This window comes from Tachyglossus aculeatus, chromosome X1, assembly GCF_015852505.1.
Source record: "Tachyglossus aculeatus isolate mTacAcu1 chromosome X1, mTacAcu1.pri, whole genome shotgun sequence".
Classification (NCBI taxonomy): Eukaryota; Metazoa; Chordata; class Mammalia; order Monotremata; family Tachyglossidae; genus Tachyglossus; species Tachyglossus aculeatus.
This window is the reverse complement of record NC_052101.1, coordinates 10,525,596-10,548,598: the sequence shown is the minus strand read 5'-3', so window position 1 is coordinate 10,548,598 and position 23,003 is coordinate 10,525,596. Positions and strand designations below refer to the sequence as shown.

At 40.2% G+C, this 23,003-nt stretch overlaps 1 protein-coding gene across 1 annotated transcript in view; it reads left to right on the top strand.

The window, feature by feature from the left end:
• Positions 1 to 23,003, top strand: part of CSMD1 (CUB and Sushi multiple domains 1) — a 1,252,749-nt gene that overhangs the window by 1,019,171 nt on the left and 210,575 nt on the right. Inside the window, exons 28-31 of the mRNA XM_038771657.1 lie at positions 1,645 to 1,836; positions 6,190 to 6,328; positions 11,029 to 11,216; positions 11,857 to 12,051. Coding sequence (XP_038627585.1) covers positions 1,645 to 1,836; positions 6,190 to 6,328; positions 11,029 to 11,216; positions 11,857 to 12,051 — 714 coding nt within the window. The remainder of the gene's footprint in view (positions 1 to 1,644; positions 1,837 to 6,189; positions 6,329 to 11,028; positions 11,217 to 11,856; positions 12,052 to 23,003) is intronic.

Sequence of the window (23,003 nt, the reverse complement as noted above, 5' to 3'; positions counted from 1 at the left end):
CTGTCTCACATGGGGCTCACAATCCAAGTTGGAGGCAGAACAGGCCTTGAATTCCCATTTTACATATGAGGAAACTGAGGTACAGAGAGAAGTTAAGTGACTTGCCCAAGGTCACATGGCCTCCAACTGCGGAACTGGGATTTCTTTAAATGCTAGTATCAGTAAAAACTAGTATCAGAGAAGCAGCGTGGCTCAGTGGAAAGAGCACGGGCTTTGGAGTCAGAGGTCATGGGTTCAAATCCTGGCTCTGCCAATTGTCAGCTGTGTGACTTTGGGCAAGTCACTTCACTTCTCTGTGCCTCAGTTACCTCATCTGCAAAATGAGGATTAAGACTGTGAGCCCTCCACGGGACAACCTGATCACCTTGTAACCTCCCCAGCGCTTAGAACAGTGCTTTGCACATAGTAAGTGCTTAATAAATGCTATCAGTAATGTTGCCCATCATCGTGTCAGTGTTAAGCAAGGGGTTCTGGGGAAGGCATAGATACTCTTTGGGATAAGGGGGGAGGTGTTGACCCCTACAACTTTCTGACCTGAATTTCCAGACGTGATCATTCCAGCTCTATGACAAGAACTGAGAACATCCAGTCGGGTTTGTAAAGACCCCAGATAGAGCTTTATGGTCTATTCACTCTCTGAAGCCTGACTCTTATCACATCCTCTCCACTGCCATCCCTAGCCTCTTGTGTTTCCTGCCATCAAAATGAACAGTTGACCCGTACATGGAAGAAACTTCAAAAGTTATTTAAAGAATACCTGGAGAGGGCCCATTACCCACTGAGTGTCACCCTCTCAAGCTCAATCCAAACATCTTTACTGTGTTTCAGTTTCAGATATCCTGTATTGGTACATTAGCATTAGGGAACCAAACTTAACTCCTTAAAGTGCATTGTTTCCAATAACTATGGTAAAGTGATGTTAAAAACAGTTAGTTTTATTCATATAATGTTAATGAATTGATATAGAGAAGCAGCATGGTCTAGTGGATGGAACCTGACCCTGGGAGTCTTAAGAACCTGGGTTCTAATCCCAGTTTTTCCTCTTTTCTTCTGTGTGACCTCATGCAAGTCACTTGACTTCTCTTTGCCTCAGTTATTTCATCTGGAAAACGGGGATTAAGCTTGAGCCCTATATAATAATAATAATGATGGTATTTGTCAAGCGCTTACTATGTGCTGTTCTAAGTGCTGGGGATGATACAAGGTGATCAGGTTGTCCCACATGGGGCTCACAGTTTTAATCACCATTCTACAGATGAGGTAACTGAGGCACAGAGAAGTTAAGCGGCTTGCCCAAGGTCACACAGCTGACAAGTGGCAGAGCTGGGATTCGTTCCCATGACCTCTGACTCCCAAGCCCGTGCGCTTTCCACTGAGCCACACTGCTTCTATATGGTACAGGGATAATCTTGTATCTATCCCAGCACTTAGTACAGTGTTTGGCTCATAATAAGTGTTTAACAAATACCAATTAAAAACTACAGTCATTCTGATTCAGGCACAACACATTACGGCCAATTCACAGGCATTGTACGTTATTGTATTATCTTACTCTTCTCTTATATTCCATGCAAGTCACTTAATGAAAGCATGCATTAAAGTAGAAAGGATTGTCATCTCAAGCAGTCTATCATTTCTTTACAGCTTCGATCGCCTCGACATGCAATGATCCTGGGATGGCACAAAATGGGACCCGCTACGGAGACAGTAGAGAGCCTGGTGACACCATCACCTTTCAGTGTGACCCTGGATATCAGCTTCAAGGTCAAACTAAAATCACCTGCGTACAACTGAATAACAGGTTTTTTTGGCAACCTGACCCTCCAACGTGCATAGGTATCTTTCAATTCACTGGGTTTTGGAAGGACTTGTTGGGCAGCTAATTTAAACGGTGTCGTCGTGTTCATCCTTTTGTAAACTGGTTTGCCAAATGGTTCACTGACATCTAGATCGATGCCAGTTTTCATATTTGAGAAAGTGTGTGTGGGGGGTTCCCCTCATTTGGGGATTCATTTTTCGTCATATCTACAGTCAGAACCTTGAACATTTCCTATGTTTAGCTTGACACGGTCTGAAGGAAGAAATTCATTTAAGGTAACAATTTGAGTATAGTTATAATAATTACTCACTCTCTCAGGGTTGCACTTGAAGAGTTTCCAGTCCTCAAACAGTCTTGACTATGGGAGGGAGAATCAAGCAGAGGCCTGCTCATTCCATTCCTAGCTTGGACAGTGGCTAGTGGATGGAAGGCAATCCTTCTAGACTGCAAGCCCACTGTTGGGTAGGGACCGTCTCTATATGTTGCCAACTTGTACTTCCCAAGCGTTTAGCACAGTGCTCTGCACACAGTAGGTGCTCAATAAATATGATTGAGTGAATAAATGAATGCTACAAGTTAAAACTCCCCTGTGCTGGGCAGCAGCAGCACGGGAGAGAGTCGAGGGCGGAGACGCAAGTTTACTGTGCGGAAGGAGGTAATGGTAAACCACTTCTATATTTTAAACAAGAAAACTCTATGGATACACTACAAGAACAATTATAGATGAAGTTGGAGCATTCCAGGAGAGAGGTGTCAATGGCATCGCTATGGGTCGGAGGCTACTCGACAGACTAAGACAAGACAATAATACTTACTAAAGACACCTTTTATTTTAAAATCCTTATCCACATTCATAAACCTAATAACTGAGAATCTAAAATTTCAGGTTGGTAGGACTCTGTGATATAGGAAACAATTTTTAAATGACCCGACTAAATGCATTTTTACTTTGGATTCTTCCTATCCAATATCCAGTAACATTTTGGAAATTTTCCCTGAAAATTGAATCACCGCAGGCAGAATTCCTAGTTTTCCTGCTGAAGTCAGGGCGTGAGAAGGAATGGATGCCTGAATCTTGGCATCATTCTGTTGGTATTCAACCCAGTTAAATGTAAATGAGATTATGCAAATTACCTTGCAAATATAGCCTTAAAAATTTCACAGCAATTATTATAAATACATATGAAAACTATTTCATATCTTGCTATCAAAAATAGTAACTTTCAAAATTGTAATTACTCAGCACTACACTTAAGAAAAAAATGACATTTCCTAATAATACTCAATACAGAAGATCTTGGCGGGATCTTATGTTTTAAGTCAAGATTCCTTATGAACTGTTTCAAAATGTAAATTTTAATTAACTTGGTGAGAACAAGTTATGACAGGACATAGAGTTAATGTCCCATTTTATCTAGACTGACCTTGAGGGGAATTGGCAGTTTAAAATATTTTTTTATTGGCATATACACAGCAGTATTGGAATTCTCAAAAGTCCTATAAAGCTGTGATGTACAGCTTTTACAATTCTCTCAAAGTCCTTATTATAGTATGCTGAGGAAGGATGAAATTTAATGGCTGGACTTATTAGCATTCTGCACACTGTCAAACTGCTATTCATGCTTATTTAATATTTTGTGCTGCATTTACACTTTATAACTTTCTTGAGAATACTCTTGTGTTTTACCATAAGCTGAATCATCGAAAGATCCCTTAGATTTGTGTTTTGGTTAGGTTTTTTGGTTTGTTTTTTACTGGAGTGATTACCTCTGAAAGCAACCATCTTGTTAATTTGGTTAGGTTTAGGGAAGGAACTTTTTTGGTCTTCAAGATTTTGCTGCCCTTTGCTGCTTGGGGAAAAAAAAAGCAAAACACAATATCTTCCAGTTCAATTCTTCCATTCCTGTCTAGAACTTAATGTAAGTTACTCATTCCAGGTAATGGATATCAATTTTAGCTAGTTGGATAACATTCATTTTGAGAAGCACTGGGGAATCAGAGAACTGGGTTCTAATCCTGACTCTGCCACCTACCTGCTGTGTGACCTTAGAAAACTCATTTAACTTTTCTGTGCCTCAGTTACCTCATCTGTAAAATGGAGATTAAGTCTGTGAGCCCTGTGTGGGACATGAATTCCGTCCACCCTGGTTATCTCGTATCTACCCCAGCACTTAAAACAGTGGCACATACATAAGAAGCACTTAACAAATACCATTTAAAAATCACACACAAAAGTGTTGTGTGTAAAGTTAACAGCTTCTTTTCTAGAGAGAGCACTCTCTTGTAAGATAAAACATGCAGACTATGCCATTTTCTGTTTTGGGTTGGACTGAACTTTTTCTTCCTCAGATCCATCATTAATTAATCAAACAGTGTCATTTATTGAGCATGTATTATGTCCACAGCACTGCACTAGACACTTAGGAGAGTACAATACAATATCCTTTACTTTTCCTGCCATCTAAGACTGTATAACCCCTCTTTCAGCTTAGCTGATGCGTCCAGTTATTTTTCCAGAACCTTAAAAGACCAGGTTAGAGTGGAGAGTAAATGCAGAAGCCACTTGGCTTTTGCAGTCAGTCACAGCTCCTCTCCAGTGAAGTTCTTTTGAGCCTTTTAGGTTGGCTATAAAAATGAGCTAGCTTCGTGGTCTAATATTATTTTGGCTCAACCGTGGATTTTTTTTTTTAGTTTCTGCAAAATCATGGAACTTTTCACTTAGCTGTTCTCTACGGTCAATTTTAATTTGAGTTCCAGTATTTCAGCAAGACTTGAGCTTGATTCAATTCACCTAAAGAAGAGGCCTCTTGCTGCTGAGAGGCAAATGGGCCCCGTGTTAAAAAAAAAAAAATACAGGGACCAGTCCCTTTTAACTTTCCTCTCTCCACTAGCAACTTTGAAATGGAGTTAGGATAGAAAGGGATTTAAGAACTCGTCATGAAAATGCCGGTAGAAGCTCCCTTCTGTCCTGCCCGCCCATCAACATCCTCCACTTCTCCCCAGCCCCCATAATGATGATGGTGATGATGATGGCATTTATAAAGTGCTCACTATGTGCAAAGCACCCTTCTAAGTGCTGGGGAAGTTACATGGTGATCAGGTTGTCCCATGGGGGGCTCACAGTCTGAATCTCGATTTTACAGATGCGGTAACTGAGGCACAGAGAAGTGAAGTGACCAGCCCAAAGTCACACAGCTGACAATTGGCAGAGCTGGAATTTGAACCCCTGACCTCTGACTCCAAAGCCCTTGCTCTTTCCACTGAGCCACGCTGCTTCTCATAATCCCCCAGTACACACTATCACATATACATACTTTGAGGAATCATTGAATAGGATTGGTAAACCTGATTAAACAATGCAACCTTTTAGACTTTTCAAGAGTTCTTACTACAGCAGAGAAAAATGCTACAAAGCAAAACGACAAAATGAATTTTGACTTTGGAGTTAACTTTTAGGCCTTGTTAGACATTATCCACAGTGTAGTCTGTGGAACAGACATGTCCAATCAACTGTGTCCATTTCTCTTTGTTGTGTCAAAAATGGCTATCATCAGGGGAGAAATGTTTTGCGTCCACTCGGCACATTTTATATGTGTGTGTGTGCGTGCACGCACGCTTGTGTTCTACAGGTCATTGATTCAATCTTATTTATTGAGTGCTTACTGTGTGCAGAGCACTGTACTAAGCGCTTGGGAAGTACAAGTTGGCAACATAGAGATAGTCCCTACCCAACAACGGGCTCACAGTCTAGAAATGTGTCTTGAATCATGAAGAAGCCAGTTTTGTAACTCTCATTCATTTCAAAAATAAATGAAACAAGACAGTATTAATTCTGCACAGATGTCTCTGCATGACATTGTTTCATTGCATGGTAAACCTAAAGAATTGCTCAGTACCATCTACTTCATTAAAAAAAAAAAGACCACTGGTGAATGTGTAGTGTCAGCCATATCAATAATTTAAAGACCAGTAAAATTAAATGAATGAAAAACAATTGATCCTTGTAGAATCAAAAGATAAGGCACACAATTCTATACTTGGAATAATAGACTGATTTTCTTTTTTCCAAAAATATTTCACTTGGGGGTGTCATATTTATCTTTATGATGTAGACTTTCAAAAGGGGTGAAAAATGATGAGAATTTTGGAAAAGATTCTAAATTTAGGATGCACCCACTAGGAAATTACAATGGAAAAAATATACAGGGATCTTTGATTTCAAAGCCAGTTGTTATGTGTTCAAGAAAAAATATTACGGGCTTGAGGAAATGATATTTGAATGCAAAAACATGCTTTCCAACCATAACTGTGGTATTGATTTAACATTGAAGAGCTTCTTCCTCTCTCCTATTCCTTCCTATTTGTGACAGCTGCCTGTGGAGGAAATCTGACAGGCCCAGACGGTGTTATTTTGTCACCAAACTACCCACAACCATATCCTCCTGGGAAGGAATGTGACTGGAGAATCAAAGTGAACCCGGACTTCGTTATTGCCTTGATATTTAAAAGGTACCTCTTCTCACTGAACACCTCAATTTCACATGTTTTTTTAAATGTCATTGGTAAAAATGTCATTATCGATCAACTCATGGAGCTGCTAATTACATTTCTGTGCTAAATCCAAGAGCACATGTCTAATAGGTTCACTGAATGACATAAAGGAAAATAGATTTTCAGTGTCAGATATATGTCGTGTTAGAAAACTGTTGGTGATTTGCTATACCAAGGGGTAAATAAACCAATACGTTATAGGGGGTGTTTTCTGAAACTGAAAGATTAATGTAAGTTGACTAGTTTTACCTATGTCTTAACGCTATGGTGATCCTTCACTCTGTTTCACTTTGCCGAAGAATGTACTAAACTTCTTGACAGTTTTCTATTTCCTGGCCTTCACCTGAATCACTGGATCAGTGGACTGCCAAAGTAACATAATTTGATGATGTCTTCAAATCTGTTGCATCTGAGGCTAGCCGGGTATAGGCTTTTACATTCATTCATTCATTCAGTCGTATTTATTGAGCACTTACAGGAATCATGAAGAAGCTTAGTAAAGTACAGTGCTCTGCACACAGTAAGCGCTCAATAAATACGATTGAATGAATGAATGAATTCACATTTAGAGTTTCATGCTGTAGCAGGAGTGCTTCACTACTGTCGTAGTTTCCCGTATGTGTCTTCATTTCCAGGAACTTGGCATTCAACTGCTCTGTTTGGAGGCCACTTTGTGAAATAATAATAATGATAATGATAACAATCATAGAATAATCATAGGATCAATAATAATATGATCATAAGGAAATTTATCAGAGACAAAACAATTTTAGTAGTTCCCAGGTCTACTGATAATGGTCCAAATCTTTGGGTGACCCAAACACCGGGCTGTGATGGTATTCTCCGAACTTCTCATCGATCTAATTGGTGGAAATGTTTATGCACAGTGGTCTGAAATGTTACTGAAAGCTGGGGAGGCTTTTGTTATCCGTTTTCTTCAGAAGTGAGTCCAGGAGGATTATCATCTTGACAGCAGTAGAGAATGGTAAAAATACCACCTTAGTGTCTGCAGTCAGCTCTATCTGCTTTCTTCTTAAAATGTTGATAGTACTTGCAGCTTTGAAATCGGGCGGTGTTTTCTCAGCTTTCCATATATGTACTAAGGCCATAGACAGGTATCGAAGTATCTCATCCCCTCCTGACCTCCAGCTTGTAGATCTGTTTGAATGATATAAGATGCAGGTAAACACCAGTCTGCATGCTCTAACTTCAGTGATGACTTAATTGTTTAAGTGAAATCCGGATCCTCATCAATAGATCAATGGTATTTATTGAGTGCCACTTGTGCCCAGACCACTGTACTGGGGAGACCAGGTAAATTAGTCTCTGTGATCCACCTCACTGATAAAAGATGTTAAAAAGATTATTGAAAAGCTGTTTTTGTCTTTGTCTCTACTTTCACTGTTATATATCTTTGAACCATCTCTACTTTTTTAGTGACTTGGGAGTAGATAAGGGTCCATATGCTCTCTTCTGGAAGACTTGAAGTTTTTAGTTTCCATCTGCATGACACAATGTGTTTTCAGACTTGGTGTCCCATCACATGATCAAACTCTTCTCAGCTTGTCTGTGTTCCCCAGTGCAACCTTTGTTAATCTCCTCTTTTGCCAGGGTTAGAAGGGATGTATCACTTCCTGCTCCTAGTTCTTTATTCTCAGGAGTCATTCTCATGGAACTGGTTCTGATATTTTCTTCTGACAGGAATGTTTAAAGGTTGCTTGGTAGAGCCTATCAGTTAGTCAACCAGTTGTATCTATTGAGTACTTACAGTGTGCAGAGCACTGTACTAAGTGCTTAGAAGAGTATAACAGAGTTAGTCAGTAGAAATGTTCCCTGCCCCCAAGGAGTTTATAGTCTAGATTATTAGATTAGGTAAACCCACTGTTGGGTAGGGACTGTCTCTATATGTTGCCAACTTGTACTTCCCAAGCGCTTAGTACAGTGCTCGGCACACAGTAAGTGCTCAATACGATTGAATAAATGAATGAATTCATATTTAGAGTTTCATGCTGTAGCAGGAGTGCTTCACTGCTGTCATAAAGTTTCCTGTATGAGTCTTCATTTCCAGGAACTTGGCATTAAATTGCTTTGTTTGGAGGTCACTTTGTGAAATAATAATAATAATAATAATAATAATAATAATAATAATAATAATGGTATTTATTAAGTGCTTACTATGTGCAAAGCACTGAAATGTAATGGTTTTGTTGATAGGCAATAGTCATTCCACCACCTAGCAGAAGTAGTATTAGAAAAGCTTCAGGTCTCACTGTTGGATGATGAAATAATCAGTAAGGGGTTGCTGCTGAGATCTCTGTGCATCCAAACTGCCTTCAGCAGATTCACTAGAAAAAAAGCTGAATGGGGGAGACGGGTGGCACACAAACAACAAATCAAACAGTTCCATCAGTCTCATTTACTGACCATAACTTGTTTTCTTATATTGTTAATACCATACCATTTTCCAATCAATCAATCGATGGTATTTATTGAGCATTATGTGCAGATCATTGTTCTAAGAGCTTGGGAGAGTACAATGTAACAGAGTTAGCAAGTATGTTCCCTGCCCATATTGTGCTTACATTTAATAATAACAATAATAATGGTGGTATTTATTAAGTGCTTACTATGTGCAAAGCACTGTTCTAAGCTCTGGGGAGGTAACAAGGTGATCAGGTTGTCCCACGGGGGGCTCACAGTCTTAAACCCCATTTTACAGATGAGGTAACTGAGGCACAGAGAAGTTAAGTGACTTGCCCAAAGTCACACAGCTGACAAGTGGGGGAGCCGGGATTTGAACCCATGACCTCTAACTCCAAAGCCCAGGCTCTTTCCACTGAGCCATGCTGCTTCCCAAGTGACAAGATCAAAAACAGTGATGTTTTGGAAGGTATTTTGTCACCTAACATCAAAGATACACTCACCTAACTCAGCTACATTGGGTTGAACATGTAAAATGAATGAATGACAGCAGGATACTCAAACAGCTGTTGTATGGAGAGCTCACATTTGTAAACTGGAAGCAATGAGGAAAGAGAAAGCATATTAAGGACCCAATAAAACAAGACCTGCCCCTCTCAGGCTCACAACTGGGAAATTTCCGTTCCTCCACCAGTCTCGACTGGGAGAGTCAAGCAGAGGCCTATCCATTCCATTCCCGGCTTCAGCAGTGGTTAGCAAGTGGAAGGCATTCTGCTACAAGTTAAACCTCACCTGTGCTGGGTAGCAGTCACATGGGAGACAGTCGAGGGCGGAGAGTCAAGTTTACTGTGTGGAAGGAGGCAATGGTAAACCACTTCCTCTTTTTACCAAGAAAACTCTGGATCCGCTACCAGAACAATTGCGGATGGAGGTGGGGAGTTCTGGGAGCGATGGGGGTTTGTGGCGTCACTATGGGTTGGAGACAACCCGACAGCATAAGACAAAGCAAGCCCTAAACTCTATGAATACATAGGCCAGAGTGACTTTTTTTACAGAAGTTCTAAAGAGGGTATGCCCGCGGAGTCGCTACTGGTCGGAAACGAATCAATGGCCTTCGAAGAAGAAAGCCAAACCTCGGTCAGTGTTGTGTCCCAGCTGAAAACTGGGAGTCAGTTTCTTAGACCTGCATGGCATAATGCCACCAAGAAAGGAGAGGCTCTCTTAAGGCTAAAGCTTTGCGTTAAAGAGTAGGAAGCAACAGGGATAACAGTGAAAGCTATTGCAGATATTACGCTTCACAGCACAGCAAAGGCCAATCTTTTTGAGTTCCAGGATTGTGGATCAAAGATGAATTTCAACATCAATGGTGTCTTCTTAGAATACAAAGGACAAATAGGTAGGTAGATAGTACAGCTGCAACAATAAGAATAAGCTGCAAAAATAATCTATCAATAGTTAAATTTTCTTCATGTTTTCAGTTACTTTTCACTATGTTTCAGAATTGCTGCCAAACAGTATGTACTGGAAGACTGATATGAGGTGGTCAGATGAGGTGGGATTTTTTTCTGCCTCTTCCCTGGTGTTTATTTTTTATAGGGTTTAATGCTCTGAGGAATGTGGCATAGTGTTTATGTTTGAGAAAAAGGTATAGAGTGATTTGTGTTTTACTGATGTACCTAGGCAGATTAGGAAGGCTCGAGGCAAGCGACTGTCTATTTGAAGCCATCTTGTAGGAGGAGGATGTCCTTTTCAGACAAATGTATTTTTGGATATATTTCATTGTGCTGTCCTTCACCTGAAAGTCTCTCTTGCTCGGTGCTGCAGTGCAAACTCCATCCCTAACTCATTCACAACAGTGTATTAAATGGCTATTTTTCATGTTATCATGCATGCTCTGTCTTCTTCCGTAACACATTTATTTTTTTCTGTTCTTTTTTAATGAGAAACCAGCACACTTGTTGTATTTTCCATCAGTCTTTTCAATATCCATCATTTTGTTTTATTGCCTTTATGCTCCTAAATCCATAAGAAGTTCTATACTGCTTTGGGGGCCTCTTCCTATATCTTCCTTTTTCCTAGTTCTAGCCCTTTTCTCGTTAGCCTCCCAGCTTTGTTCAAAGGGTGCTCTGCAAGAGATTGGCATAGTTCCTCCTTCAAGGAGTTTATCTTCCAAAATGGCAAAGTCCAAAATCTAAGGCACATCGCATCATGAAACATATTTCTTGTTTTTCTTGTAGTTTCAATATGGAACCAAGTTATGATTTTCTGCATATCTATGAAGGTGAAGATTCCAACAGTCCCCTAATTGGAAGCTTTCAGGGCTCTCAGGCCCCGGAAAGAATAGAGAGCAGTGGCAGTAGTCTCTTTCTGGCCTTTCGCAGCGATGCTTCTGTGGGCATGTCAGGATTTGCCATTGAATTTAAAGGTACGGTAGTCGATTTAGTAGACAAAAGGACACTTTTAAAGCAAATTTTTCTGTAACGTAGCCATGCGTTCATACCTATTTTCAAATATTATTTAATAAACCTCATACCTTGGAGTGGCATTTATTAATAAAAACAATAATAATTATGGTATTTGTTAAGCATGTGCTGTACTAAGTGCTGGGGTGGATACAAGCAAATCAGATGGGATACAGTCCCCTGTCGAACATGGGGCTCAAAGTCTTAATGTCCATTTTACAGATGAGCAAACTGAGGCAAAGAGCAGTGAAGCAACTTGCCCAAGATCACACAGCGGACAAGTAGTGGAGCTGGAATTAGAACCCATGACCTTCCAACTCCCAGCTCCATTCTCTGTTCACTCAGTCATGCTGCTTTTGTTCAGAAAACAGTACTATGCAACGCAGTTCATGCCACCAAGAAACTGGGAATGAATCGAGAAACATTTTTATGGAATTGTAAAGAGAGGTCTTTTCAACCTAAATGTGGCTGGGATTTTATTTCTCCCAAATTCAATATGTGCAAATTTACTAAAGATATTTTTATTTCTACAAAATAATGTATTAGTTATAAGATAATACATCTTGGTTAAAAAAATGGTTTTAACACATTATTAATTTTTAGAGAAACCACGGGAAGCCTGTTTTGACCCAGGAAATATAATGAATGGTTCAAGAATTGGAACGGATTTTAAGCTTGGATCCACTATAACCTACCAGTGTGATTCTGGCTATAAGATTGTTGATCCTTCGTCGATAACCTGTGAGATTGGCGCCGATGGGAAACCAGCCTGGAACAGAGTCCTGCCATCTTGCAGTGGTATGCATTTTCCTTGATATTTCTTTACAAATATATTTTCTTTGAATTTATCTTAACGTGTTTAAAAAGTGCTCAACACCTAGTAAGAAGACTTGTTTTTTCCTATCTCTGAACTCTCTTTGAATTCCAAACTTCTCTGTTCAAACGTCTTTCTTGAAGTCTGTGGGCAATAAAAATGGTGACCTAAAAAGTTGATATTTAACCCAGTTTCTACTCAGATTGAAAATCACCCTGCTAATTCTGCCAGCACTTCGCATATGCATATTAAATCTTGTGATACATCTATAGTAGGAGTGTGGTGACCGTATTTTCCAGAAGACCCGAACAAAATGAGACTTTTGTGGGCAGTTGGTATACCATACAATTTATGGCCTCCCTCTTGACATGGAAGACCAATGCATTATATGTGCACTGCTCAAAGTGTTGAAATAAACGCACTGTACAGTTTCTTCATCGTTAACAGTTATTGCTGCCAGTCTAGATGGAAGAGGGGAAAGAAGGTAAGGAAAAGGGAGGATAAAAAGGAAAAGAAAAGGCAATGGGTAGCAGAGGAAAGGGAAAACATCAGGCCAGTACTGCTAATGGCCCCTAGTTCTCCACCCCTCCCGAGTCAGAAGCACTTCTCAAGAGCCATATTTTCTCTAGAGGAGCCAGATATGGCTCCAGAACCATAAGTTGCAAAACCTGATCTATTACATATTCTTTCACTATTTCGTTTCACCTCAGAAAAAAGGCAGTCTAAAATTCCTGAATACTTTGGTAACAACATTCACTGAGTAAGCCCCTACAGTAGCCTGGAAATTCCTGCAATAGACTGTAAACTTTTCATGGGCAGTAACTGTGTTTACCAACTAACTCTATTGTACCATCCTCTTCCAAGTACACAGTATGCACACAGTAAGCACTCGAAAAATGTCATCGATCGAACAGCTTATTCTTATCTGGTCAGATATCCAGAGACACTCACCCCATCTTACCTCACCTCACATTCTCCTACTACAACCCAAACCATACACTTCTCTAACACTGACCTTCTTACTGTACCTCAATCTCATCTATCTGTCACCAACCTCTTGCCCACATCCTGCCTCTGGTCTGGAATGCCCTCCCTCTTCAGCTGTATGACTTTGGGCAAGTCACTTAACTTCTCTGGGCCTCAGTTACCTCAACTGTAAAATGGGGATTAAGACTGTGAGCCCCCTGTGGGACAACCTGATCACCTTGCAACCTCCCCAGTGCTTAGAACAGTGCTTTGCTCATAGTAGGTGCTTAATAAATACCATTATTATAATTATTATTATCCAGTGGACAATGACTCTACCTCTCTATAAAGCCTTACTGAAGACATATCTCCTCTAAGAGGCCTTTCCTGACTAAGCCCTCCTTTCCTTTTCTACTACTCCTTTCTGTATCACCCTGACTTACTCCCTTTATTCACCCCCCATTCCCAGCCCTACAAGCACTTAAGTATATACCACTAATTTTATTTATATCAATGTCTGTCTCCCCCTCTACACTATAATGTCCTTGTGGGCAAGGAATATGTCTGTTATATTGTATTCTCCCAAGGGTTTATTACAGTTCTCTGCACCCAGTAAGCACTCAATCAACACCTTTGACCCACTCACTGAGTACAGCCCCATACATGGATCAAAGAACCAGTTTCCACCAGCTTCATACAATATAGAATAGCAGGGGATTTTTGGAAAGATAGGCAAAACTCGGGAGAAATATTATGTCCTTCTTAGGACTATGGCTTCTTGAAGAACTGGACACAAAAGGGCAGAGTACAAGATCAATTAGGGATAAACCACTGGTGCAGTTAAAATCAGCCTTTAGTGATAAAGTGGGGAAATAAACTGAATCCACATTGCTCTTTTAAGCCATATTGGCACATGTGACTAGCACCTCGCAATTCTTAGTCTCATTCTCGAGTAGTTTGGATGGATATATATATTTATTTAATATTTGTTCTATCAATTATTAGTCTCATTCTTGAGTATTTAGGATATATATATATATAATCTTTTTTGATTATACATATATATATATATAATGAGATAAGTATAATAAAATAAGAGATATATAAAAATATATCTATCATATTGATATCACAGGATATCTCAAAGTCAAGACATTTTACTTCATCAACAGTCCAATCAATAGGAGGATAAAGGTGTTCTAGAGCACCCTGAAGAAGTAATCGCTGCTCTCATTTGTCACAAGCTCATTTTGAATGGGATATTTTAATTCCTTCATATACATTTTTCTATCACTTGTTGTATTATTCAAGCAGAAAGCTGATGGTTAAATTGCCACGAAAGAAAATTACTCTTTTAAGATCAATAGGTTGGCCTGTCAGAATCATTAATGATCTCACTCCATTTCACCTGTCCAAAATGGTTGCCCCACGAAGAATTTTTCGCTTCTCTCAGGGAGAAAAATCTGCCTGATTTATAGAATTTAACTGAATTCCAAGATGACCTGAAATTTCTAATCTAGATAAATATGATTTTCCTTCTTTGCTTGCTTTCTTCCCACAACCCTGCCCAACTGTTGTTAACCTTCACAACTTTCACTTAGTCCTTTCTGAATTTTCCTAAGAACACACTTGTTTCATCACTCTGTTTCAAAGGGAAGTTGCTTAGGAGTTGAAGCTTCGTTGATATGGATAGATAAAGTGTACTGACACCAAAGGAAGCCAGTAGCTAAAAGGAAATGAATTGGATATTAGGTTAACCTCAAGAAAGGCAGAAAGCATAAGGTCATGAGGAAAGCTTTTTTGAAGAAAGAATTTCACACTTTTGACACAACCCAGTATAAAGTACACTAACTGCATTTGCTTTCATCACCTTATAATGTTCTATTCTTTCTTAAAAATATTATATTAAGCTTCAAATGAATTTTATGCTTAAAAAGCAAACTATAACTTCAAAAATAATGGCATTGGGAAATTCATTAAACATTATTCAAATTAATTTAATTGATATATCATCCATCATGTGAAGGCTGTGAAATTTGCTGCAAACTCATGTTACACCAGACATGAAGCCAATTCCCCTGGGGAAAAAATGGAAGCCTAATGTTTCTAACCAGGTCTACAGTTTTATTTTTATGAGAAATCCCAAAGTTTTAATTACAGTTCTTGAAAAACAATAATCATGTAGGTAGTGTCACATTTGAAAATAGAATGATTCGATGCAATTAGGAAAAACTTGGACATAGTTTAAACTGAAATTATATTTAGTCATCATACTAGAATTTTTCAAAGTTGCATTTTTTTCTTCAGAATATTCTCTTAAGGAAAGCACTCTAAAACTAAGTGCTTTGCTAGACTATGGCTCATATAATCAAATTTATTTGCACTTGTACGGTAAGTAAAGACTGAAAGTAAATTGGCTTGACACTTTTTACTACAGGATGGTGGATTAATGGAACCATTTGTCTGCTAATATTTTAAAGTTAGATTTTACTTCAATTTGAAAAATGTCCAATTTGACAACTTTCAGATCCAAGCTAAGTGAATCACAGCACTTTGCTTTTAAGTAGAAAGTGAACAAAACACTGTTATTTACTTGAAAAAGACCTAAATCGGAGGAGAGCTTTAGGATTAAGAGGAAAGCTGGCAGTGGATGATTCCTTTCTGGAAACCATCTGAGTGTATCCATAGGTTGAAGTCATTCTGCATTACCAAACAGAAAAAAAATGAATGAAATCCTTTTCATCTGATCTGGGCTGCAGTGGCAATGTTTCCATCTTTATCTTTGTTCTCAGATGTGATGCAATTGAAAGGTGTGCAAAGAGTGAAAGCATGTATTTCTAAAATGTATTTTAAGCATCTATCCATCAGTGGTATTTATTTAGAGAAGCAGCGTGGCTCAGTGGAAAGAGCACGGGCTTTGGAGTCAGAGGTCAATCCTAGCTCCGCCAATTGTCAGCTGTGTGACTTTGGGCAAGTCACTTAACTTCTCTGGGCCTCAGTTCCCTCATCTGGAAAATGGGGATTAAGATTGTGAGCCCCACGTGGGACAACCTGATCACCATGTATCCCCCCAGCGCTTGGAACAGTGCTTTGCATATAGTAAGCGCTTAACAAATACCATCATTATTTATTGAGCACTGACTGTGTGCAGAGCGCTGTACTAAGTGCTTGGGAGGGCAACAGAGTTAGTAGACATGATCCCTTCTCACAAGGAGCTTACATTCTAGAGCAGGCCACAGATACATACAAAAATTAAAGTTAAATGCATCTGTGCTTTGGAGATCAGGGCAGGGACACTATCGAGTGCTTATATGGTACAGATCTAAGTGCAAAGGAAATGAAGACGGGAGAGGGAATAGAGGAAAAGAGGGTTAAATCGGGGAAGTCCCCTTGGAGGAGAGAGTTTTGAGGAGCGATTTGAAGATTGGGGGGAAGCCATTTGGTTTATATGGATAGGGAGGAGGTTTGAGGAGTTGGCAGTGAGATAGACAAGACTGAGGAACATTTAGTTGGTGAGCATTGGAGGAGTGAAGCAGGTGGGAAAGGTTGTAGGAAATCAGTAAGGTAGGATAGGAGGGGACGAGTTGATTATACCAATGATAACGATTTTCTGTGTGAGTAGGAGGAAGATAGGTAAACACTGAGGGTTCCTGAAGAGTGGGGAGATGTGGAATGAATTTTTTTTGTTTTAGAAAAATGACCTAGGCAGCAGAGTGGAGAAAGGACTAGAGTGGGGAGAGACAGGGAGATCAGCAAGAAGCCTGATGCAGTAGTCAAGACAAGATAGAATAAGATTCCCACAGCACATATGTACATATCTGTAATGTATTTATTCATTGATTGATTGATTTATATTAATATCCGTCTCCCCTTTTAGACTGTGAGCTTGTTGTGGGTAGGAATGTGTCTGTTGTTATATTGTAATAATAATAATAATAATAATAATAATAATAATAATAATAATGGCATTTATTAAGCACTTACTATGTGCAAAGCACTGTTCTAAACGCTGGGGAGGTTACAAGGTGATCAGGTTGTCCCACGGGGGGATCACAGTCTTAATCCCCATTTTACCGATGAGGTAACTGAGGCCCAGAGAAGTTAAGTGACTTGCACAAAGTCACACAGCGGACAATTGGCAGAGTTGGGATTTGAATCCATGAACTGTGACTCCAAAGCCCATGCTTTTTCCACTGAGCCATGCTGCTTGTACTCTTCCAAGCACTTAGTACAATGCTTTGCGCACAGTAAACACTCAGTAAATGTGATTGAATGAATGAATAAGTGTTGAGTCAGCATCATAGCAGTTTATATGGAAAGGATGGATTTCAGTGATGTTCAGTGTTTTGGTGACAGATTGAAATATGTGGATTGAATGAAAGAGATGAGTGAGGATAATACCAAGGTTGTGGGCTTATGAGATAGGCAGGATACTGATGTTTGTTTCAATTATGAGGAAGACAGAGTTCGGGTAAGAAGATTGGGAGTTTTGTATTGGACATACTGAGTTTGAGCCATTGGTTGGACATCCAGGTAGAGGTGGATGTCGTGACTGCAGGAGGAAATGTGAGACTGCATAGGAGAAGAGAGGTCAGGGCTGGAGAAGTAGATTTGGGAGTCATCTGCATAGAGATGGAAATTAAAGTTGTGAGAGTGAATGAGTTCTTGAAGAGGAAATGAGAAAATGTGTGCCTCAAGGGAGACTCCTTGGTTTTGATCACTGAAGTCTAGAAACTAAATTTGGAAAGTAGGCCAACCACAGGATCTTTTATGCAGCCGTAATTCCAATCTGTTCCTAGTATGATAAGATTAGGTGTCAGAGAAATGAGGATAGAAAGAGTTGGATTCTTTGCCCTAGAAGGCAATATGGGTATGTGAAATTGCAATTTTCTAAACGGAACATCTGATACTCGACTGTGAGTAAATTATTCCTTTTAACTAAAGGGGATTAGGGGGTGGGGAAGAGGGGAAAAGTCCACAAGAGCAGTATGAAAAAGGGAACTATCCTTTAAAGAGAGAGCTTTGACAACAAAAGAGGAGTATCTTCAAATTTCAGGCACTGCAAGGCTTAACTACAGTTCCCAGAGCATTTTGAACGGACCCATCACAATATCCAAAGCAAATGAAATGTACCATAGGCAAATAAAGCTCACACACACATTCAAGGCTTCACTGTACTATGACCCTGCCCCTTACAGCTATATACACATACAAGGCTTCACTGTAATATGACCCTGCCCCTTTTTATATTATTTTCATTTTAAACAGTTTGTATGATTTATAAACTTCAAAAGCATGCTTTGAATGTTAATTTGAATTTATTTTCAATAGCTAAAGATGTTTTAGAATGAAAGTTTTTCCCCTATTTTTTTTCTTATCATTACAATTGCTAATACCTAGTGAAGATGCCCAATTCATTCATTCATTCAGTCGTATTTATTGAGCGCTTACTGTGTGCAGAGCACTGTACTAAGCACTTGGGAAGTACAAGTTGGCAGCATATAGAGACGGTCCCTACTCAACATTCCCACCTGTATACTATTTCCCAGGGCTTAGGGCCCTGCCCTGCACACAGTAAGTGCTTAATAAATACTATTATTACTACCACTTCTAATGTCTCATGATACACCCAAGGCAAAGTATATTTAGGATGTACTGCATAAACAGTTGAAAAGCGGTGGTCCTTAAAAATCCCTTATGGACACCAAATTCTATTCTTTCTTAAAAATATTATGTAAGGCTTCGAATGAATTTTATGCTTAAAAACAAAATATGGCTTCAAAAATAATGGCATTGGGAAATTCATTAAACATTATTCAAATTAATAGATATATAATCCATCATGTCAAGGCTGTGAAACTTGCTGCAAACTCATGTTACACCAGACATGAAGCCAATTCCCCTGGGGAAAAAATGGAAGCCTAATACTTTTAACCAGGTCTACAGTTTTATTTTTTATGAGAAATCCCAAAGTTTTAATTACAGTTCTTGAAAAACAATAATTATGTAGGGAGTATCACATTTGAAAATAGAACGATTCGATGCAACTAGGAAAAGCTTGGACAAAGTTTAAACAGTTTTACAAATTGAGTAAAATTTGATGACTTTTCTTAGCTACGTCCTTTCAATCATTCATTCAATCGTATTTATTGAGCACTTACTGTGTGCAGAGCACTGTACTAAGCGCTTGGGAAGTATAAGTTGGCAACATATAGAGACGGTCCCTACCCAACGGTGGGCTCACAGTCTAGAAGGGGGAGACAGAGAACAAAACAAAACATATTAGCAAAATAAAATAAATAGAATAAATATGCACAAATAAAATAAATAAATAGAGTAATACATTCATATAAACGTATACATATATACAGGTGCTGTGGGGAGGGGAAGGAGGTAAGGTGGGGGGATGGGGAGGGGGAGGAGAGGGAGAGGAAAAAGGGGGCTCAGTCTGGGAAGGCCTCCTGGAGGTCTTCATTTCCTTTCTAAGATTTACATGGCAGGTGATTGATTCTGTGGCAAATCAAAAAATACGATATGGGAACAGAAATGGAGAAAAAAGGAAAGATGATAATTCATTATGTAATTGACCTAAAAACCAGAAATATTAGCCATATCTTTTAAAGATAATTATACAGGCATAATGATATCAAGGGGTAGATGAAGATGGAAGAACTCAATAAAAGTGCACTTCTCCCCTCTCCTCAAAAACATGCAGTGGTTGCCTGTTGCTCTCCACAAGAACTCCTGACCCGTGGCTTTAAGGCACGTAATCAGCTTCCTTGTACTTACATTCCCGGCTCTCCCATTACAGACAAACTCATGCTTCACTTATCTCAAGCTAACCTAGTCACTGTGCTTCCTTCTTGTCAAGAACCAGCCCTCCCACCTGGAACTACATCCCAGCTTCATGTCCAGTCACTTAGGCTTCTCTATCTTTAAAAGCCTTCTAAAAAACTATATCTTTTCCAGGAAGCCTTCCCTGATTATACCCTCATCTCCTCACTCTGTTTCCTCCCATCCCATATTACCTCTTCTGTGTCATATAAGCACTATTCATCCTAGTCCCTCCCCCACTGCATTTAGGACCACGGCTTTAAAATCTGTTGTTTCCCCCCGACACCTGGAATTTATTTCAGTCTTTGTCTCCTAACGTCTACTAACTCTGTTGTACTCTTCCAACCCTTAGTTGGGTGCTCTGTATTGAACATGCAGTTAATCAGGACTGTAAATGGAAGCTCAAGAAAGAGAAAAAAGGAGAAACGTACATTGGAGCTAGGCCGAGAAAAGATGGATGAACAGAGAAAGATTTTTGACCAACCAATCTGCCACTGCCATTATGAAGCAGATGTGCTTCTTGGTCCCAACTGTAATTTGATTAATATTTTGTGGGGGGAGGCGAGAGAAGCATGCAGCAGAAAGTTTCCTCAGCAATCGCCCTCCTCTACTCCCCTCAAACACTAATCTTTCAACAAGTGAATCAAGTAAAAGATAGAGAAGAATCAAGTGAATCATGTTCACATTCATCCCTGTTGGCTTCAGGCTGACGATGACAAAGCCTCATGATGGGAAAGCTTCGATTCTAAGACTTCAGGACTGAAAACATGCCTGAAGGAATTGAGGATAGTGATAGTGGTTTGTACAGCACAAAATTTGCACTCTCCCTTCCTGAATTCTAACCTCCACTTCTTTCGCTTGTCATTGTGAGACCTTAGGCAAGTCATTTTACTTGATGAATTCACTTTAGAGTGTGTAAAGGGGATGTGATATGCCAAAGAGGCATTTAGGTTATGAGTCAGTCTGATTTATTGAGTGCTCATTGTGTGCAGTGCACTGCACTAAGCACTTGGGAGAAGCAGCGTGGCTCAATGGAAAGAACATGGGCTTTGGAGTCAGAGGTCATGGGTTCAAATCCCGGCTCCGCCAATTGTCAGCTGTGTGACTTTGGACAAGTCACTTCACTTCTCTGGGCCTCAGTTACCTCATCTGGAAAATGGGGGTTGGCTGTGAGCCCCCTGCGGGACAACCTGATCACCTTGTAATCTCCCCAGCACTTAGAACAGTGCTTTGCACGTAGTAAGCGCTTAATAAATGCCATCATTATTATTACAACACAAAAATGTAAGGCACATTCCCTGCCCATAGTGAACATACAGTCTAGAGGGGGAGGCAGGCATTAATATAGATGAATAAGTTATGGATATGTACATAAATACACAGTCTTCTAGACTGTGAGCCTGCTGTTGGGTAGGGATCGTCTCTATATGTTGCCAACTTGTACCTCCCAAGTGCTTAGTACAGTGCTGTGCACACAGTAAGTGCTCAATAAATACGATTGAATGAAAGAATGAATAAATGCTGTGGGGCTGTGGGCAGGGGTGGTGAATAAAGGGAGCAAGTCAGGGTGATGCAGAAGGGAGTGGGACATGAGGAAAGGTGGAATTTAGTCTGCGAAGACCTCTTGGAGAAGATATGCCTTTAATAAGGCTTTGAAGGTGAGGAGAGTAATCATTCATTCATTCATTCAATCGTATTTATTGAACGCTTACTGTGTGCAGAGCACTGTACTAAGTGCTTGGGAAGTACAAGTTGGCAACATATAGAGATGGTCCCTACCCAACAGTGGGCTCACAGTCTAGAAGATCTGTCAGATATGAGGAAGGAGGGTGTTGGAGGCCAGAGGCAGCTCATGGGAGAGAGGTCAGTTATGAGATAGAAAAGACAGATGTACACTGAGAAAGGTAGCAAAAGAGGAGCAAAATGTGTGGGCTGGATTGTAGCCGGAGAGTAGGGTGATGAGTTAGGACAAGGTGACTGAGTGTTTTAAGCCATTGGTAAGGGTGAATGTGTCTGGGAGTTCTAGCAAATCTACTAATCCCTAATAGAAAGGGGTTGAATTATGACCCAAGAGGGCGTTGCTTCCCCTATATCAACTGCCAGTCTTATGAAGCAATCTGACACAGGCCTGATCCCTTCCCTTTGTCAGTGTCAGGGGATCAGTGCTTGCAGTCATTCATTCATTCATTCATTCATTCATTCAATTGTATTTATTAAGCGCTTACTGTGTGCAGAGCACTGTACTAAGCGCTTGGGAAGTACAAGTTGGCAACATATAGAGATGGTCCCTACCCAACAGCAGGCTTACAGTCTAGAAGGGGGAGACAGACAACAAAAAAAAGCATATTAAAATAAAATATATAGAATAAATATGTACAAATAAAATAGAGTAATAAATACATACAAATATATTTACATATATACAGGTGCTGTGGGGAGGGGAAGAAGGTAAGCCGGGGGGGGATGGGGAGGCGGAGGAGGGGGAAAGGTAGAAGGGGGCTCAGTCTGGGCAGGCCTCCTGGAGGAGGTGAGCTCTCAGTAGGGCTTTAAAGGGAGGAAGAGAGCTAGCTTGGCGGATGTGCGGAAGGAGGGAGGGCATTCCAGGCCCGGGGGATGACGTGGGCTGGGCCAGGTCGACAGTGGCACAGGCGAGAATGAGGCCCAGTGAGGAGATTAGCGGCAAAGGAGCGGAGGGTGCGGGCTGGGCTGGAGAAGGAGAGAAGGCAGGTGAGGTAGGAGGGGGCGAGGGGATGGACAGCCTTGAAGCCCAAGGTGAGGAGTTTTTGCCTGACAGAAACCAGGCACCAAAGACTCCATTCCCTATGCCCTCACCATGGGGGTCAGCTCCAGAGGAAGGAATCCTTGAGAGATATTAAAGATATAATCAAAAGGAGGGTGGCTTCCTGTTACTTATTTACTAAAAAATTGAAAATTGAAAAAGACCACAAATTTAAGTATTCTTTAACGGTCTTACTTGCCCATCCATTCTCTATCGGGTCCATCTTCAATACATTGTTGGGAGAGACCACTTATGTTCACAGAAAGACCCACCTCCCTCTTTCCCGGTGCCACCCCCCAGTCACAAAATTGGGTGACCTCTAGACTGTAAGCTCATTGTGGGCAGGAAATTCATCTG